Genomic DNA, 17455 nt, shown 5'->3' on the forward strand with positions numbered 1-17455 from the left:
GCACAAAAGGAAAAACTACAATCTAATTTGTAGGCATGTATAAGAACCTTTAAGATGCCCTATGATTCCTTCACTACATATGGGCAAACCGTTCACTAGTTTCAGCTCCAGTCTACCAGGATAGAGTTGGAGATTAGCAACCAGACCCAACATTTGTAGGAACTTCAACTAGTTCTACTACCCAAACTACAAATACTTCCGAAGTGTTATCTCAATCTGGATGCCTTAACGTCACTCAAGAGATGAGTACCTTGGATGCCATGGAAGAATAGGTATCCCAAATGCAAACAGAAAGTGAGGTGGCTACCTCATTACTTGAATCATGGTCTTTATCCATGAAGACCTTTATGCGGGATTTTAAATCAGTTTTTGATAAGTTTCACTCATTATTGTCATAAATATTTATTATAATGAGAAACAGGGGTTATTTTGCAGTACTTTGTCATTGTTGGCAAAGGGGGAGTAGTATTCTGTATTTAAAATTTTGATGAATGCTATGTATACTTTCATTTTTATCTCTTTAAGGAAGTAGTATACATTGTATTTTCTGCAAAAGGGATAGTGTATATGCTTAGGGGGAGTAATTTTGATTATGGCATATTTTTATTGTAAAACACTTAGATGTCAAAATTTTCCTAAGTGTTGCCATCAATGCCAAAGGGGGAGATTGTTGGCATTCTTGATGATGATGTTGTGATTGTCATTGATGGACATGCACTTGCTTTGAGATCACTTTTTGTATGTATGAGTTATGCTCAACCGGTATTTGTTCCAACCGGTATTATGTATTATAGTCTTTAGACTATCGATGTTTTGCAGAAAAGTGTTTACCGATGTCAAGCGGTATGAAGACCTCAAGTGGTTCAAGGATCTCAAGTGGAATGAAGGAACTTAAGCGACAGTTATCATTTTTCCCAGTCTTCATTTTTGACAACTGGTAATTGGTTAATGTATGAACCAGTATTACTCTGTGATGAGTTACCAACCAGTATTTTTGTGATGAGTTATCATCCACCGATACTTTGGCAGTGATTCTGTACCATGTTACCAAATGTGTCTAGATGCACTGAACCTAGGAACTTGCAATGTAATCCTATTGGATCGACATGAAATCAGATTCCTTTATTAGGACATCATGTCTAGGGTTTTAGACGTTGTTAGGGTTTTAGGTGTTTGATGAGGTTTTTGTATGTGCAATCTTAGAAGAGAAGATCAGGTATGTGTGAATAAATAGAGTGTGGATATATTGAAGACTGAAGTAATGTGAAATGCATTAACAATGAGCTATCATGGATCTAACCAAGCAAACTGTGCTATTTTCTAGATCACTCACTTGTTGATTACTCACATCTTCAACAAGTCTGACACGCTTAACCGAGTAGGCCCAGAAAAGCCTTTGTAAATTCTCTAACAAGGTGGTTCACAACTATGGACTTGAAATCCTCTCACAAGGTAGTCTTTGATCAAAATTATCTCCTAACAAAGATTGAGATTCCTAACAAGATCTGTTCGGGTGAAGAACATTGTATGACCTTAACCGGTCTGGTTTCTATTTTGTAGATAGTTACTTGTGAGTCTCAAATCACCGTGGTTTTTCCCATTTGGGTTTCCATGTCAAAATCTCATGTGTTATGGTGATTGTGCTCTTGTGGTTGAATGCCTTATTTGCTATTTGGTTTGCATTTTCTTTAACCGGTTTGTTAGTAAATCTATTATACTAGTTGACTGCTAAATTGTTTAAGTGTTTTAGTTCAATATTTTTTAGTATACTAATTCATCCCCCCCCCTTGCCCTCCTTAGTATTCATAAATGTGCTTGATCTAGAATATATTTCATGAAGGGTTGAGGAAGCTCCACTTCCTTTAATCAAATGGTCACACAAAGAGTGCACTTCCATTCTTGAAAGGTTTTAGCCTATTCTTCCCAACACCAACACTTGGCTTAAAGGTAATGGTGTTAGACTCATCAAAATCATGGTTGGAAAAGAAGATGACTCTAAGGGACCTCTTAGACATAAGTCTGAGATTCAGATTGACAATAAGGAAATTACATCATCTTCAGGCACCAAGATCAAATTGTGGGTTAGTCGGCCAGTAGTGGTTCCTCCTGAGGAGGCGACAATTCGTGGAAAGGAAAAGTCTCAGTTTCATGTTCATGTGATCGATCCTGATAATCCAGAAGAAGGACAATAATCTGATGATGCTCCTAAGTCTCTAGGTTTGGACTCACCTCATGAGATTCCTTCCTCAGTTTCCATTGAGATGCCTCTTTCTCCTCCTGACATAATAGTGGAAGAGTCTCCTTAGAATGTCATTCTTATTTCAGTAGTTGAGTCACATCATGATCATCAACAAGAGGGTGTGTTAGAAATTCTTGAGGATACACCTGCATGTATCCATTTGTCAGAGATTGATACCTCTACTTCTGGCTTTGAATAATTTATAAGCAATCTTCATGCCCATTGGTTATTGAGAAAGTCATCTTCACCATCCAAATAGATACTCCTCCTAGGGTGACCATGGCTTTTCAAACAAAAACTGGTTCTCCTTTGCTTTCAGTAGCTACTCAAGGAGAACTAGTGGTTTTACCTCCATGGCTTAGTTCTTTTACCCCAAAGAGGAAGAAGTAATAAATCTCCCCTAATGTCTTTGACTATCAGCAACTCAAACAATCAAGGCCCAAGGTTGCTAAAAATGCCAAGACAATCTCAAGAGTGATTGTTGATTGCAATAAGATGAAAGTGGCAGAAATTGTTGAGCCCCTTGAGGATAAGCCACATGAGGAAATGCAAGCTTCTAATTACAGGGTTAAAAGGATATAATTGGGCAAACAAATGCATGAAGTGGTCAAACATGATGCCCAGCAATCATTAGTGCAGTAGTATGACAAACATCTAGCAAAGAAAGACAAGCTAGAAGAGGAGAACAAACAACTTGTTGCAATTGTTCATAAAATTACAAAACATGTTGGTGAAGGGAATAATCCTACAAGTTCTTATGGTTCCCAAGAACCTATTTGTGGAGTTGAGAGAGCTGCCTAGTAAGTACAAGCATTGGATTCTTGGGTGGATCAACTTCATGATCTATGTGCACAAGTGCTGAAAGACATTTTCCAAATGATATCTAAGTTGGAGGCCATCAAAGAGAAATTGAATCATACCTATGATACTTTCAAACACAATTTGAAAAGGGTTGAAGATAGTTTGACAATATGGAGCACCATTCCCCAACAATAGCTGATTTTTCTTTAGGAGCATGCCATTATTTCTTCCAGGGTCATGTACTTGGAATTTGAAGAACTTCTAGAGAATAAAGCCCTTGTTTTCAAATCCCTCATTGAGGAGATTGATGATGCAATGAGATTGTGGGGTGAAGTATTTCAAGGTATTGTTTCCCATTGTGAGAAGGCTTCTTGCAACATAATGAGTCAGAATGGAGAGATGGTGCAAGAAGAAGAAGTTATTGTAGATCTACAGATGAGGATTCATAATGAATGGAGGAGCAAACAATTCTCAACTTCTTCAATTCGGGCTCTGATGAAACATCAAACCTTTTTGCATGAAATTCAATCCATCTTGGAGAAGAACAACTCAATACTTCTTCGATGCCATGATCCCATTGTGAAGACCATGGTTGTTGCCAAGAACACCCAAGAACTGAATTGTGCTAAGCTACGAATGATCATACAGAAGTTCGGAGGATTCGTGTCTTCACATACTGCAGCTTAAGTGTTTTTCAACACTTATTGTGTATTTTTCCATATTTGTAATCTCTAAGTTGTAAGTTTTTCTTTGACAAGTTACATGTAAAAACCTTTTATAAATTGCAAGTCAAGTCTTTACTTGCACTTTTATAATTACATGTAAGGCAACTATAGGTTGAGTTCAATTAGGACTATAGTTGGAATAAGTCATAGTTAGTTATTGAATAAGTCTTGGTGGTTGAGATAATTTCTCAAGTTAGTTGGGATCCTCCCACCTTTTTCTCAAGGCTCCTCTTCTATAAATACTTGAGGGGTCTATTGTAATCTTTATCTTTTTGAAAGCAAGCAAAAACTCTGCAAAATTTGCAGGAAAGAAGTCTTTGAACTTTTATGTGTAAATTGAAGATTTGAAAATAATTAAAGAAAATTGCTTAAGATTTGAGTCTTTGTGCTCCATTCTTGAGTTTGTGTTCCATATTACCTTTCTTGCAAGTGTTTCTTTGAGAACTTAATTGAATCTGAGTTGCAATCTTTGAGACGCAAGTATTGGAGATTAATTTAGTTAAAGTAGAAGTTCTATTGGGAAAAAATTGTAAGAATTTGTGCTTACACTTGTTCTTAATAGAGTTTAGAAGTAAGTAGATTTTATGAGAAATAGTTGTGACTCTTTGAGCTCACACTTGTTCTTGATGTCTTGTGTAGAAAGAATAAGACATTTCAGTCTTTATGCTATTATAATTTGTTCTTAGTACAGTTAGTATAGAAAAGGGTACATAGGACTTCACATAATCAAGACTTTGAGCTTGATATTGTTGTCTTATCTTGAAGGAAGTGACAGTAAAAATTTATCCAATATCGACCTAAGTGTTGGTATACTTCATTTCTAGTGTAATCTAGATGCCTTTGAAAGTGCCTATCGGTGTCGATGTCTATCGATGCATGATTCCTGTGATGTCGGTGCATGTGTAGAAAATTGTTGCCGGTTGGTTACGAGTTGGTTGCCATCAATGACAACATCAACTATATTCTCATTAGAGTGTAGAATGCCAACAATCTCCCCCTTTAGTATTGATGGCAACACTCATGAGAAAAATCCAAAACTGTTATCCAAAACTGAAATCCAAAAAGAAGTGTGCTCCCCCTAAGCAAGTGATCTTCTCTATGCATATATTTTTCTCTATACTACTCCCCCTTTGACATCAACAACAAAGGATGTCAAAAGGAATCAAAGAATACAAAAATGCTACTTCATCATCTGTAACTAGTTGGTTACTGTAGAATTGTAAATTGTACGCACTTGCCAGGGTGGTACAATTTCACACCTAGTTTAGCACCTGCCTTGGCGCATTTTGCATTTTGCATTGCATTTACCCTTTAGCACTTAATTAGGTCTAAGGTTATATTTTTATCATCTCCCATATCATAAAGTTGGGCCCTTTTCATTAAAGTGTGCCCCTTTTCATTTTATTCCTCCAATACATCATTTAATCAAAAACCCTAATTAGGTCCTATTTTGAACTTGGGGGCTTGATTTCGAGGGCCAAAACATCTTGAAATCACCTGTAACTTCAGGATTCTCTCTAAAATCATCATATCCGACGGCCCTGAAAATTTGGTGAGAAGTTGGCTGGACCATGGCGCCCGGAGTGCACATGGTCCTGGACATTTTTCCCAAAATTTTAGGAGCGCGATCCAATCATAAAATAAAGCTTAACCCCAAGAAATTGGCAAGAGATTCAATCTCTAGGTCGGCCAAAAGTTGAAATTAAGACCTAGGGTTTCATATATAAGAGCTCTCTTTCTTCATTTGAAAGGAGGGGAATTTTGGTTTCAAAGGGACCTTCTATGCAGCGAAAGAGCAGATCTTTGAAGACTTCAATAACATTCAACATCCATCCATCAAGTATTCATCAATTTCATTCATCCATTTAGGGCTTTGAAAGCATTGAAGAGCAATAAGGGATCACCGACTGAAGATTGGCTTGTAACCCTCCCTTGGGGTTGGGTATGATTTCATGTTGTTTTCATGTCTTTGCATAAGCCTCATTATATCATTTGTATTCATGCTTTAGATCACTTTGCATCTTGGTTTGGAGCATTTACATTATCATTTACAAGCAATTAGGTTTTACTTTCTAGGTTGATCTAGTTTGCTTACTTGCATTTTAGGATCTTGCACACACACAAGGTCTGCACACACACTACTTTTACAATACAACTTGGCTATTCATGGAGGTGGAAATCACCAAAGCGGGGGTTTGACTAAGACAAAACCCTATATAGCCACCCACCATACCTTTTCAGATATAAGTGTAGATTTTGGGATTCGGACGACGCCGCAAGTTGCAGATTCGGCAGAAGCAGATAGAAACTGAGCTACACACCAAATTTTAGGGCAAAAGACTAGGACAGGGGCGTGGGGCACCCTGGTCCTTCCAGGATAGGGGCGTTGGGTTCCCTAGTCCTTCCAGGATAGGGGTGCTGGGCGCTCTGGTCCCTAGGACAGTGGCGCTGGGCACCCTGGTCCCTCAGTCAGACAGCAAGTCTCAGCATTTTCCGATAGCTTTTTCAGGTTGCAAAACAGCAGTTTCAGGAGCAATATCAGGACAGAGGCGCCTGCACCCCCATCCCGAACATTTTCACTCAGATTTTAACTCTGAGTATGCATCTGCATTCTTGTCTTGTTCTTATGGTTATAGCTTTCCATTGTTTAATCTCAATTCTGCAATCTTGTTATTAGTTCATACTTGCACTTTGGGGTTAGGAATTGAACTTGCATCATTTTATCTTTCAATTACAACAAAGGAACAGAAACCCTAATAGGTAGCCCATGGCTCTCTCTTCCACAAAAGGAAGTAGCCAATTGTGTGATACCTCTAGGCTCTTTCGTATTCCACAATGTGTGTCAAAAGGTAGGATTAGGGCATCTTAGCCTAGTCTCACTTTTTTTTCCCTATACATTTTGGTGAACCCGACGTGAACTTATTATTGCTTTCTCTTGCATTGCATTTGTTAGATCTAGATCTAGATTTAGTGTGTTTCATTTAAGTTTCATTTTCATTAAAGAAAAGAAAAAAAAAAAAAAGGAAAAGAAAGAGTGTGTTTCTTTGTTTCTTTGCATTGTGGTTTAGGTTTTATGCAATTTTTATTTCAAAATGTTAGATTTTTATTTGCAAGATGTTCATATTTATGATGATGTATGCAATTATGTTGATCATGAGTATATCCAAGATTAATTAGATGAAGCTTTAGATGTGTTTTTGAACCCTAAAGATACCAAACCTTCATTTTACCAAAAACTCATAAACATTGTTACTATGCCATTTCATTGTGATGAGAAAGATAAGTCGAATGATTCCCCTCAAGGGTACATTCCTATCAACTCTTCCACTAAATCTAGTAATATGGTTGTTTTCAATGATCCCCTCTATGAAGAGATGTCTCCTTTTGAATCAAAAGATAAACCTTTTAATCGATATGATCATGCTTTGTTGGATGATGCTCTTGATGACTTTGTGGCTTTATCGAAATCTTTAAACAAGAACAAAACTTCTAAATTAGCTAACATGATAAACTTGAATGAGTATAATAAGCCTCTCTTTGAAGTCCAAGGTGCTTATCCTTCTCCCACCTTTCAAGTTCCTAAATCACCTCTCCTTACTGTCCAAGGAGGGTATGGTCATGATTCCTTTCTTACTCCAAATAAACCTATCATCACTGTGCAAGGAAGAAAACCTATAAGTCCTTATAGTTATGCCAAGCAATTAACTAGAGAGAGTTATAATGCGGTTGCCCATACTTATAATACTAGAAATAATAGGCAGCCTAATCCTCCTCTTGTTACTCTAGTTTCTCTTCCTAATCCTCAACCAATTCTTCTGCAAGCTCCACGTATTTCACAAATGCTTAGTAAGGACTATGATCTTATTGAACAACTTAAAACTACTTCGGCAAAGATTTCTATTTGGGATTTAGTTCAAACTTCACCTGTCTATCATGGGATGTTACAAGATGCTTTAAAAAAATTAGATGTCCCACCTGCAGTGACACCTAATAATAATAATAATAACATGGCTTCCCTGATTGATTCTACAAGCAAACCCAAAGCTCAAATTGTGTTCACACAAGATGAGTTACCTTCTCATGAAATTAAAAATCAATATGATCCTCTTATGATTGTAGTTATTATCAATGAAAGTGCTATAAGATGAACCCTTGTGGACAATGGATTTGACCTTAATGTTTGTAGTATTGATTTATTGGACAAGCTTAATGTGGATCATTCTCTCATTAAACGTTCTTCTATTTCTATTCGAGGCTTTGATAATGTTGGTAAAGAATGTTTGGGTATCATAATCTTACCTATTACAGTAGGTCCTATTACTTTACCTACACCTATTCATGTCATCTCTGGTAATTTGACTTACAATCTTCTATTAGGGAGACCTTGGCTTCATAGTATGCAAGTTGTCCCCTCAAATTTGCATGGGTGAGTCAAATTCATTTATGACAATATAACATACACCTTGCTAGCTGATACTAATCTTCAAGAACCATTACGAACTGGATCTTCTTGTTCAACTACTTCCAATCCTTCTACCACTTCAAATGCATCCACTTCCTTTAAGGATTTTGTCCCCTCTAGTACTCTTGATCCTTCTACTCAATCAGAATCTTCTCCCAAAGATATCTTTTCTCCCAAAAAGGCTCTCTTGGATGATGATTGGGGATCTTTAGACTTTAACCCTACTTTTGTAGGAGAATATAGAGTGCCTAAGATTGAGAAGCGAAAATCTAAGGAAGAAACTAAAGAGAAGCCCACTTTGTCTAAGCAATTCAGTAACAACTTTGTGGCTACCTCCGATTCAAATAACTCTTCAACATATTTCTCTAATACAAATAGCACTGAGACCTATGGGGCATCACCATCCCTCTCTGATTTAGCATCCCTTCATGGTCGTGGTTTTCACATTTTGGCTAAGAGTAGCTATAGTGGAAATGGTTTTGGCACAAATGAACAAGGAATTAAAGTTCCTTTAGAACATAACATGCATGAATATTCATTTGGACTTGGATATAATCTTTCTAAGCCCACCCAAGCATCTAAAAGACCATCTCTCAATGTGAATTCTATATTTAGTAGCGATGATGATCTCACTTCAACTAAATCATCTTCTACTTCTATCAACTCTCATTCCCCACATAAGGAAATCTTGGCGATGAACAAATCTCTTTATGAATCCCCTCAAATTTCTAAATCCACTTATGAATCTTTATCTCCTATTCATCATAAAGTCCCTTCCTCTAGGGATAAGGCTCTAATAAATTACACTCATCCCTCTTCTAAGATTTCTTGTGACTTTTCTTCTTCAATTTTTATCATTTTATACATGTTTTTGATCTCACTTATAGTTGAGCATTTAGCATGTCATATTCAAATACCTCATTCAATCTATCATGACTTTAAATAACATTAATGGCTATTATGTTGCTCATCATTATGTGACATTGGTAGCTCATTTACTGGGGGCTCATTGTCATTCATGATGGTACAATTTCAAGTGCAATCATATTTTTGAAGCAACATAATAGCCTAATTTTCTATGTTATCTCTTGTTCCTATGGGGACAAGAGTGATTTCATACATCTCTTCTTTTTATGGTTAAAATTTCCCTTTGGGGTAATAGTGTGGAAATATTGATCATCTTTTCGTTAGAATCCTCTTTTCCTAGATATGGGAGAAGATGTGTATTCTCTTTCTTATCCTACCCACTTCTTGTAAGGAGCATTTTACATACACTAATGTCTTGCTTGCATGAACTCATGTGAGTATGTAGTACATTTTGCTTATGTCTAAATCTCTCCCTAGAAGATTGTGTAAGTCCTTCTCATTGTCCTTATCCTTGGAAGGCAATGATCTTTCCTTATTTTTATCTAAGGATCCACTTTTTCCTATTTCGTGGATGGTGTGAACTTTATTACTTGATCTTATTCCTTGTATGCATTTGTTGTTGTTTGTTCAAGGATTCTCTCTTACAAGAGGTGTAAGTCCTTGACTACAACCTCTTTTGCACTTGGTAAAATACATCCATAATGAATTCACTCTCCCAATTGGGTTAAAAAGAGTGTCATCCTTCATTAAGAATCACTTTCACCTCGCAAAAGAAGGAGGTATTGCATTCTTATTCTCTTCTTTGTCTTATTCTAGAAGATGTTATATTTGTCTAAGACAATTCCTCTCGGGGATAGGTGTCTTTTGTACAAAGATCTCTTCTCCTCTAAGGATCTCCTTTACACATACTACAAGATATCCCTTTTCAACTATCTTATCCTTGCTTAAAGAGTGCAAAACTCTCTTGCTTGGATCTATGACATTGTTGCATTTTTGGGGTATCTTCTTTTGTGATGAAGGTAGGTATCCTTGTTCTACTTTGCTTATGACATAAACATTACAGTTTTTGAGCAATGGGTCATTCTCGAAACCAGAGCACAGACTCTTAGAGCGAGATGTCTCCATTTTTCTTTTATGCAAGGTGATTATTCTCGGAACTAGAGCACAGACTCTTAGAGTGAGATGTCACACTTTTGTACTATACATATACAGGTTGTAGCATACTCGGGCATAGACTCCTATGAGGTGCTTCTAACCTCACTTACACACACATGCACGAGGTTGAGTGGAACTAGCGGCATAAGGCTAGACTTTCTCACTCTCCTCCCTTACATGGATCACCTAGATAGACTCTAGGGGCTAGTTTTCCATGTCCTTTTTCCCATGGATCACCTAGACAAGATCTAGGGGAGAGAAGTCCATGTTTTCTCTCTCACTATTCTTCTCATGGATCACCAATGTGTGTATTCATGCTTTTTTCCTTTCTTTTCTTCTCTTTGCATTTTGTTTCCATTTACATCCTTCATCTTGTGTTAGAGAACTCCCAAATCCTCACACTCTTTGTTGTGTTGGAATTGAGATTTAGTCCTCTTTCTTACCAAATGATTCTCCATTAGTTTTTTGATCTCCTATCAAATCTTCTTGTGAGCATTTGTCATCAATATTCTTTAACAATTCAAAGTGGTAAACATGATACCCTGTTTGAACTCACTAAAATTAGCAAGCCGAAAAAGGGGGGGGCATATAGCTACCCTCAAATTTTCATCACCTTCCTCAGTAAGCATTAGGTGATTTTGTGATCTAACATGTGTTTTGTAGGCTGCAGTTCCTAAGTGTGTACCGCAGATACCGCTGGGGGCTTCGTTCAACAGACTTATGGATATGTCCTTTTTCAAATAATGTTTACTTTTATGTACTTTAGCTTGCATATGCACGTAGTGTTCATATGACCGCTAAAGTGGGGGCTAAATGTAGCATCGTAAATTGTACGCACTTGCTAGGGTGATACAATTTCACACCTAGTTTAGCACCCGCCTTTGTGCATTTTGCATTTTGCATTGCATTTCCCCTTTAGCACTTAATTAGGTCTAAGGTTCTATTTTTATCATCTCTCATATCATAAAGTTGGGCCCTTTTCATTAAAGTGTGCCCCTTTTCATTTTATTCCTCCAATACATCATTTAATCAAAAACCCTAATTAGGTCCTTTTTTGAACTTGGGGGCTTGATTTCGGGGGTCAAAACATCTCGAAATCACCTGTAACTTCAGGATTCTCTCTAAAATCATCATATCCGACGGCCCTGAAAATTTGGCGAGAAGTTGTCGGGACCATGACGCCCGGAGTGCACATGGTCCCGGACATTTTTCCTGAAATTTTAGGAGTGCGACCCAATCATAAAATAAAGCTTAACCCCAACAAATTGGTGGGAGATTCAATCTCTAGGTCAGCCAAAAGTTGAAATTAAGACCTAGGGTTTCATATATAAGAGCTCTCTTTCTTCATTTGAAAGGAGGGGAATTTTGGTTTCAAAGGGACCTTCTATGTAGTGAAAGAGCAGATCTTTGAAGACTTCAATAACATTCAACATCCATCCATCAAGTATTCATCAATTTCATTCATCCATTTAGGGCTTTGAAAGCATTGAAGAGCAATAAGGGATTACCGACTGAAGATTGGCTTGTACCCCTCCCTTGGGGTTGGGTATGATTTCATGTTGTTTTCATGTCTTTGCATAAGCCTCATTATATCATTTGTATTCATGCTTTAGATCACTTTGCATCTTGGTTTGGAGTATTTACATTGTCATTTACAAGCAATTAAGGTTTACTTTCTAGGTTGCTCTAGTTTTCTTACTTGCATTTTAGGATCTTGCACACACACAAGGTCTGCACACACACTACTTTTACAATACAACTTGGCTATTCATGGAGGTGGAAATCACCAAAGTGGGGGTTTGACTAAGGCAAAACCCTATATAGCTGCCCACCATACCTTTTTAGATATAAGTGCAGATTTCAGGATTCAGATGACGTCGCAAGTTGCAGATCCGACAGAAGTAGACAGAAACTAAGCTACACACCAAATTTCAGGGCAAAAGACCAGGACAAGGGCATGGGGTGCCTTGGTCTTGCAAGGACAGGGGCGCTGGGCACCTTGGTCCCTGGGACAGTGGTGCTGGGTGCCCTGGTCCCTCAATCAGATAGCAAGTCTCAACATTTTTCGACAGCTTTTCAGGTTGCAAAACAGCAGTTTCAGGAGCAGTATCAGGATAGAGGTGCCTGCACCCCCGTCCCGAACATTTTCACTCAGATTTTAACTCTGAGTATGCATCTATATTCTTGTCTTGTCCTTGTGTTTACAACTTTCCATTATTTAATCTCAATTCTACAATCTTGTTATTAGTTCATACTTGCACTTTGGGGTTAGGAATTGAACTTGCATCATTTTATCTTTCAATTACAACAAAGGAATAGAAACCCTAATAGGTAGCCCATGGCTCTCTCTTCCACAAAAAGAATTAGCCAATTGTGTGATACCTCTAGGCTCTTTCGTATTCCACAATGTGTGTCAAAAGGTAGGATTAGGGCATGTTAGCCTAGTCTCGCTTTTTTTCCCTACATAGTTACAATCTGAAAAATGTCTACCAAAACTAGATTTTGGCTCTACATGAATTTGTTGTTGTTGGAGAGAATGGTCTCAGACTGTTGGATCATGCTGGTTAGATCATGTATTTGTTTCTTTCGTGATCATTCTCCTTGAACTGCTGCCTTTGATATCTCAACCCGGTGAGTAATAAGACTGTCCAATTTTGGACCAAGTTTACTTTTGAGTTCCTAGGCTTTTGACCTTATCCTTGTTTTCTCTTTCTCAATTTTCTCCATCTTCTCCTCAAAAACTGCCATTTCCTTCTCAAAAATGGAGATAAGTCACGAAGATCCTATCATATTATCCGCTATGTCATCAATATCTTTTTGTGTCTTTTTAATCTCCTCATCAATATCGTCTGTCAAACAGTGAGGTTTACATGCTTCTCTATACAACTCCTTATACTCCAAAATAGTTGAATTGAGTACCGGTAATAGTGAATCCATATGCTCATTACAGTTTTTGATGGTTTTCTTAAAGAACTCTCCTTTCTCTTTATCTACTCTTTCCTTTATAGTATCTTCATTCACCTTATCTATAGTTATGATATTTTCAGCAATGAATTTGGACAATGTGTCCAATTTACCTATAGAATCATTAATGTGATCTATCTTACAGGTAGGTGCAATCATCTTCAAGATAGGTAATGTGTTATCAATTGTCTTAAATGATAAGGCATTGTCTTAAATGTGTTATCCGAAGCAAATATGAACTATAACTGCAGATTTTATATGTTGCATGTTAGACCCAGCAACAAGCATGTCATCAACATAAAGCAACAGGATAATATAACTGCCATTATCAAATCTCTTAAAATATACATAATGATCAGAATGACATCTATGATAACTGTGTTCAGCCATGAAACTATCAAATTTTAAATACCATTGTCGGGGTGCTTGCTTTAGGCCATACAGACTTTTCTTCAACCTGCACACCAAGTTCTCCTTACCTTTGACCTCATATCCCTATGGTTGCAACATGTAAATTTCCTCCTCCAAATCTCCATGGAGAAAAGCTGTTTTGACATCTAATTGTTCAAGATGTAAATCATCTACAGCCACAAGACTAAGTACAGTTCTAATTGAAGTCATTTTTACAACTGGAGAAAATATTTCATCATAATCTATACCCTTTTTCTGTGCAAAACCTTTTACCACAAGTCTGGCCTTGTATCTTTTCTGACCTCCTTCCTCCTCTTTCAGCCAATAAACCCATTTGTTAGGCAAGACTCCTTTTTCTGCAGGTAAAGGGACTAGGTCCCACGTCTTATTTTTCATCAAGGAGTCCGTCTCCTCTTTCATGCCTAGCTCCCACTGTTGTTTGGCATCTATCTGCATTGCTTCTTCATATTCTTCTGGTACACCAGAATCTGTTAATAAAATAGAATACAAAGAAGGAGAAAATCTTTCAGGGGGTCTACTTGTCCTCGTAGAACATCTAACACTTGTAGGAGTTTGTGGGATAATCTATTGTTGCTAAGCATTAGATACCTATGGCATTTCATTTTTAGGAATCTCATCCAACACCACATATTCTTGTTTGTCCTGTTCATGCTTCTTTTCCTGCATCTGTTCTTTATACATAACCTTCTCATTGAATATAACATCTCTACTTCTAATTATTTTCTTATTCTCAAAATCCCATAACCGATAGCCATATTCATCTATCCCATATCCAATGAAGGTACATTTCTGAGATTTAGCATCAAGCTTGGTTCTGTTTTCTTTATCAACATGGACAAAAGCTTCGCAACCAAAAGTTTTTAGAAAAGAATAATTTACCTTTTTACCAGTCCATGCCTCCTCTGGAATACCACCATCCAAAGGGGTTGAAGGTCCTCTATTTATCAAATAAACAGTAGTATGTACAACATCTGCCCAAAAATGTAAGGGCAATCCAGCATGCAATCTCATGCTCCTCGGACGTTCCATGATAGTCCTATTCATTCTCTCTGACACACCATTTTCCTGTGGAGTTCCTGGAACTGTCTTCTACTTTCGAATCCCATTTAAGGAACAGTAATCTTCAAATGTTTTGCTACAATACTCACCTCCATTATCCGATCTGAGACACTTCAACTTTTTTCCTGTCTCATTCTCAACCAAAGCTTTCCATTTCTTAAAAGTTTCAAAAATATGTGATTTTTGTTTTAGGAAATATACCCATGTTTTTCTGGTTGAGTCATCAATAAAAATAACATAATAACAAGAGCCACCAAGAGATGATACCTGAGCCGGTCCCCATACATCTGAATGTACAAGCTCTAACTTCTCACTCTTCTTCTCTTTCCCAACCTTGAGAAATCTGACTCTTTTCTGTTTACCATAAGCATAGTTTTCATAGAACTCTAAATCAATCTTCTTTAGTCCTGGCAATAGATTTTTGGAGTGAAGGATTTTCATCCCTTTCTCACTCATGTGCCCAAGCCTATGGTGCCACATTATCAAATCTGTTCTTGCAACACTTATTGTTGTTGTCCCTACAGTAACTTTATCTGTAGCAGCTAAGGTAGAGTAAGTGTTACCAGTACACAGATATAATGTGCCTACCTTCACACCTTTAGCTACTACTAATGATCCTTTAGTGACCTTCCACATACTATCTGAGAAGGTAGCTATGCAACCTTCACTACCTAGTTGCCCTGCAGAAATTAAATTTCTTCTTAAATTAGGAACATGTCTTACCTCCTATAGAAACCAGTCATTACCATTCTACAACTTGATCTTTATCTTTCCTTTTCCAACAATTTGACAGGGCTCATCATCACCAAAATATACCTGTCCAAAATCACCTTGAACATAATCTAGAAAATATTTTCTATGGGGTGTAGCATGAAATGAAGCCCCAGAATCTATTACCCAGGAATCATTAACATTATACAAGCATAAGATTAAAGCATCTTGTAAAGTATTACTTGCAATATTAGCTTCCTTACTGTCATTTTCATTTTTGTCTCCTTTGTTTTTCTGAGACCAACAGTCTTTCTTTAGATGACCAGGCTTTTCGCAGTACAAGCAATCTTTCTTTCCTCTAGATTAAGAGCGTCCTTTCTTTGACTTCCCTCGTGACTTCTCATTCCCAGGGATTTTTCCTCTTTCCTTTGATCTTCCTCTATTCTCCACATTCAAAACACTACCTGATGATGTTGAAGTCTCACCTATGCTTTTCCTTCACATTTTCTCGCTTAGGATAACACCAACAATATCATCAAATACCAAAGTATTTTTACCAAAGACAGAGTTACTTACAGCCATAACCAAGCTATTCTAGCTTTTTGGCAAAGAACATAAAATCAAGAGAGCCCTAACCTCTTCTACAAAGGTAATTTTTACTGATGACAATTGACTGGTAATTGTATTAAATTCATTTAAGTGCTCCGCTACAGATCCTCCCTCACTCATTTTCAAATTAAACAAATGCTTCAAAAGAAATACCTTATTTGAAGCCGAGGGTTTCTCATACAACTTAGCCAATGTTGCCATCAAATCTACAGTCATTTTTGCTTCTATTATATTGAATGCTACAGATGACGCAAGGCACAATCGAATGGATTCCAGTGCCTTTCTATCTAAAATGTCCCATTCTTCATCTGATATTGTGGTCAGTTTCTTTGCCTTTCCTTCCAATGGCTACCACAAATCCTTTTGATACAGGTAATCCTCCATCTGCATTTTCCATAACTGATAATTCTGGCCGTTAAACTTTTTGACCTTGAATTTGGAATCCTCCATTGCTCCCACTCAAATCTAAAAGTCCTGCCAATTTACAAAAAACCTCGCTCTGATACCAATTGTTAGGGATTCAAGCAGATTCGAAGCAAATATGAACTAACAATTATATGCAGATTTTAATACAAAAGATAAAGAAATAAAACTAGACACAGATAACACAGAGATTTAATGTGGTTCACCCAGAATGGGTTACATCCACCATACACAGCTGTCCAATCTTTCTTATTATCCAGCAAAACAGTACATCAACCTTACAATGCCTTAAGCATCCCAGCCACTTATAACATGCATTTTTAGGGCAACAAACAAAGTCGGCCTTTTTTAGGGTTTTATTACAATGTCAATTTTCATCAACGAAAAATGGCGAGGATACATGCTAAGTGTACAGTACTTTGCTAATCAGTCACCACATTTCAACACTCAGTTTCCTTCCCACTGTCGGTATCAGAAGAAGTGACAACCAGTGAAACATGTGCTTCAGGTTACAGTCTTTCAAGCTCACTAACTGATATACCACTACTATTAATGAGTTTTTCCTTAATTACATTGGCCATCTTAGATGCATCTTTGATAAACTTGTCTCTTCCTTTTCTCTGCTTCTGCATAGAAACATCACTCTCGATGGTTTCAGCATTACCAAATGTTTCTTCAGATGGTTCCCTTGGTGCTTCAAGTAGTGTTTTAGCATATGTTTCAAGATTAGGTAAGTCAACTTCATAACCCATCTCAGTAACCCAAATAGTTCTAGGGCTTACTGCTTCCATCCAAGTCTCATCTCTTTTAATAACAAAATAGATTTGCTTGTCATACTTGTCTACTATGCTCTGCGTAGCCTTTCTCTAGCTCTCATTTTAGTCTGAAAGTTTTTTAAGTAATCTGTTATAATGTTGTCACAGTCAATGCCCATACTGGTGAAAGATTCCAAAATTTGTTTTCCTACCGGGATGTCATATCCAAAGTCCTTATGACCAATTTTGGGTA

At 37.3% G+C, this 17455-nt stretch overlaps 1 protein-coding gene across 1 annotated transcript in view; it reads right to left on the bottom strand.

Annotated features, from left to right (window-relative positions):
* The window catches only part of LOC131856562 (protein HOTHEAD-like), a 70268-nt gene extending 53069 nt beyond the window's left edge, over positions 1-17199 (bottom strand). Inside the window, exon 1 of the mRNA XM_059208402.1 lies at positions 16989-17199. Coding sequence (XP_059064385.1) covers positions 16989-17199 — 211 coding nt within the window. The remainder of the gene's footprint in view (positions 1-16988) is intronic.
* Between the last annotated feature and the right edge of the window lie 256 nt (positions 17200-17455).

The sequence above is a fragment of the Cryptomeria japonica genome, chromosome 7 (genome assembly GCF_030272615.1).
Source record: "Cryptomeria japonica chromosome 7, Sugi_1.0, whole genome shotgun sequence".
NCBI classification, from domain to species: Eukaryota; Viridiplantae; Streptophyta; class Pinopsida; order Cupressales; family Cupressaceae; genus Cryptomeria; species Cryptomeria japonica.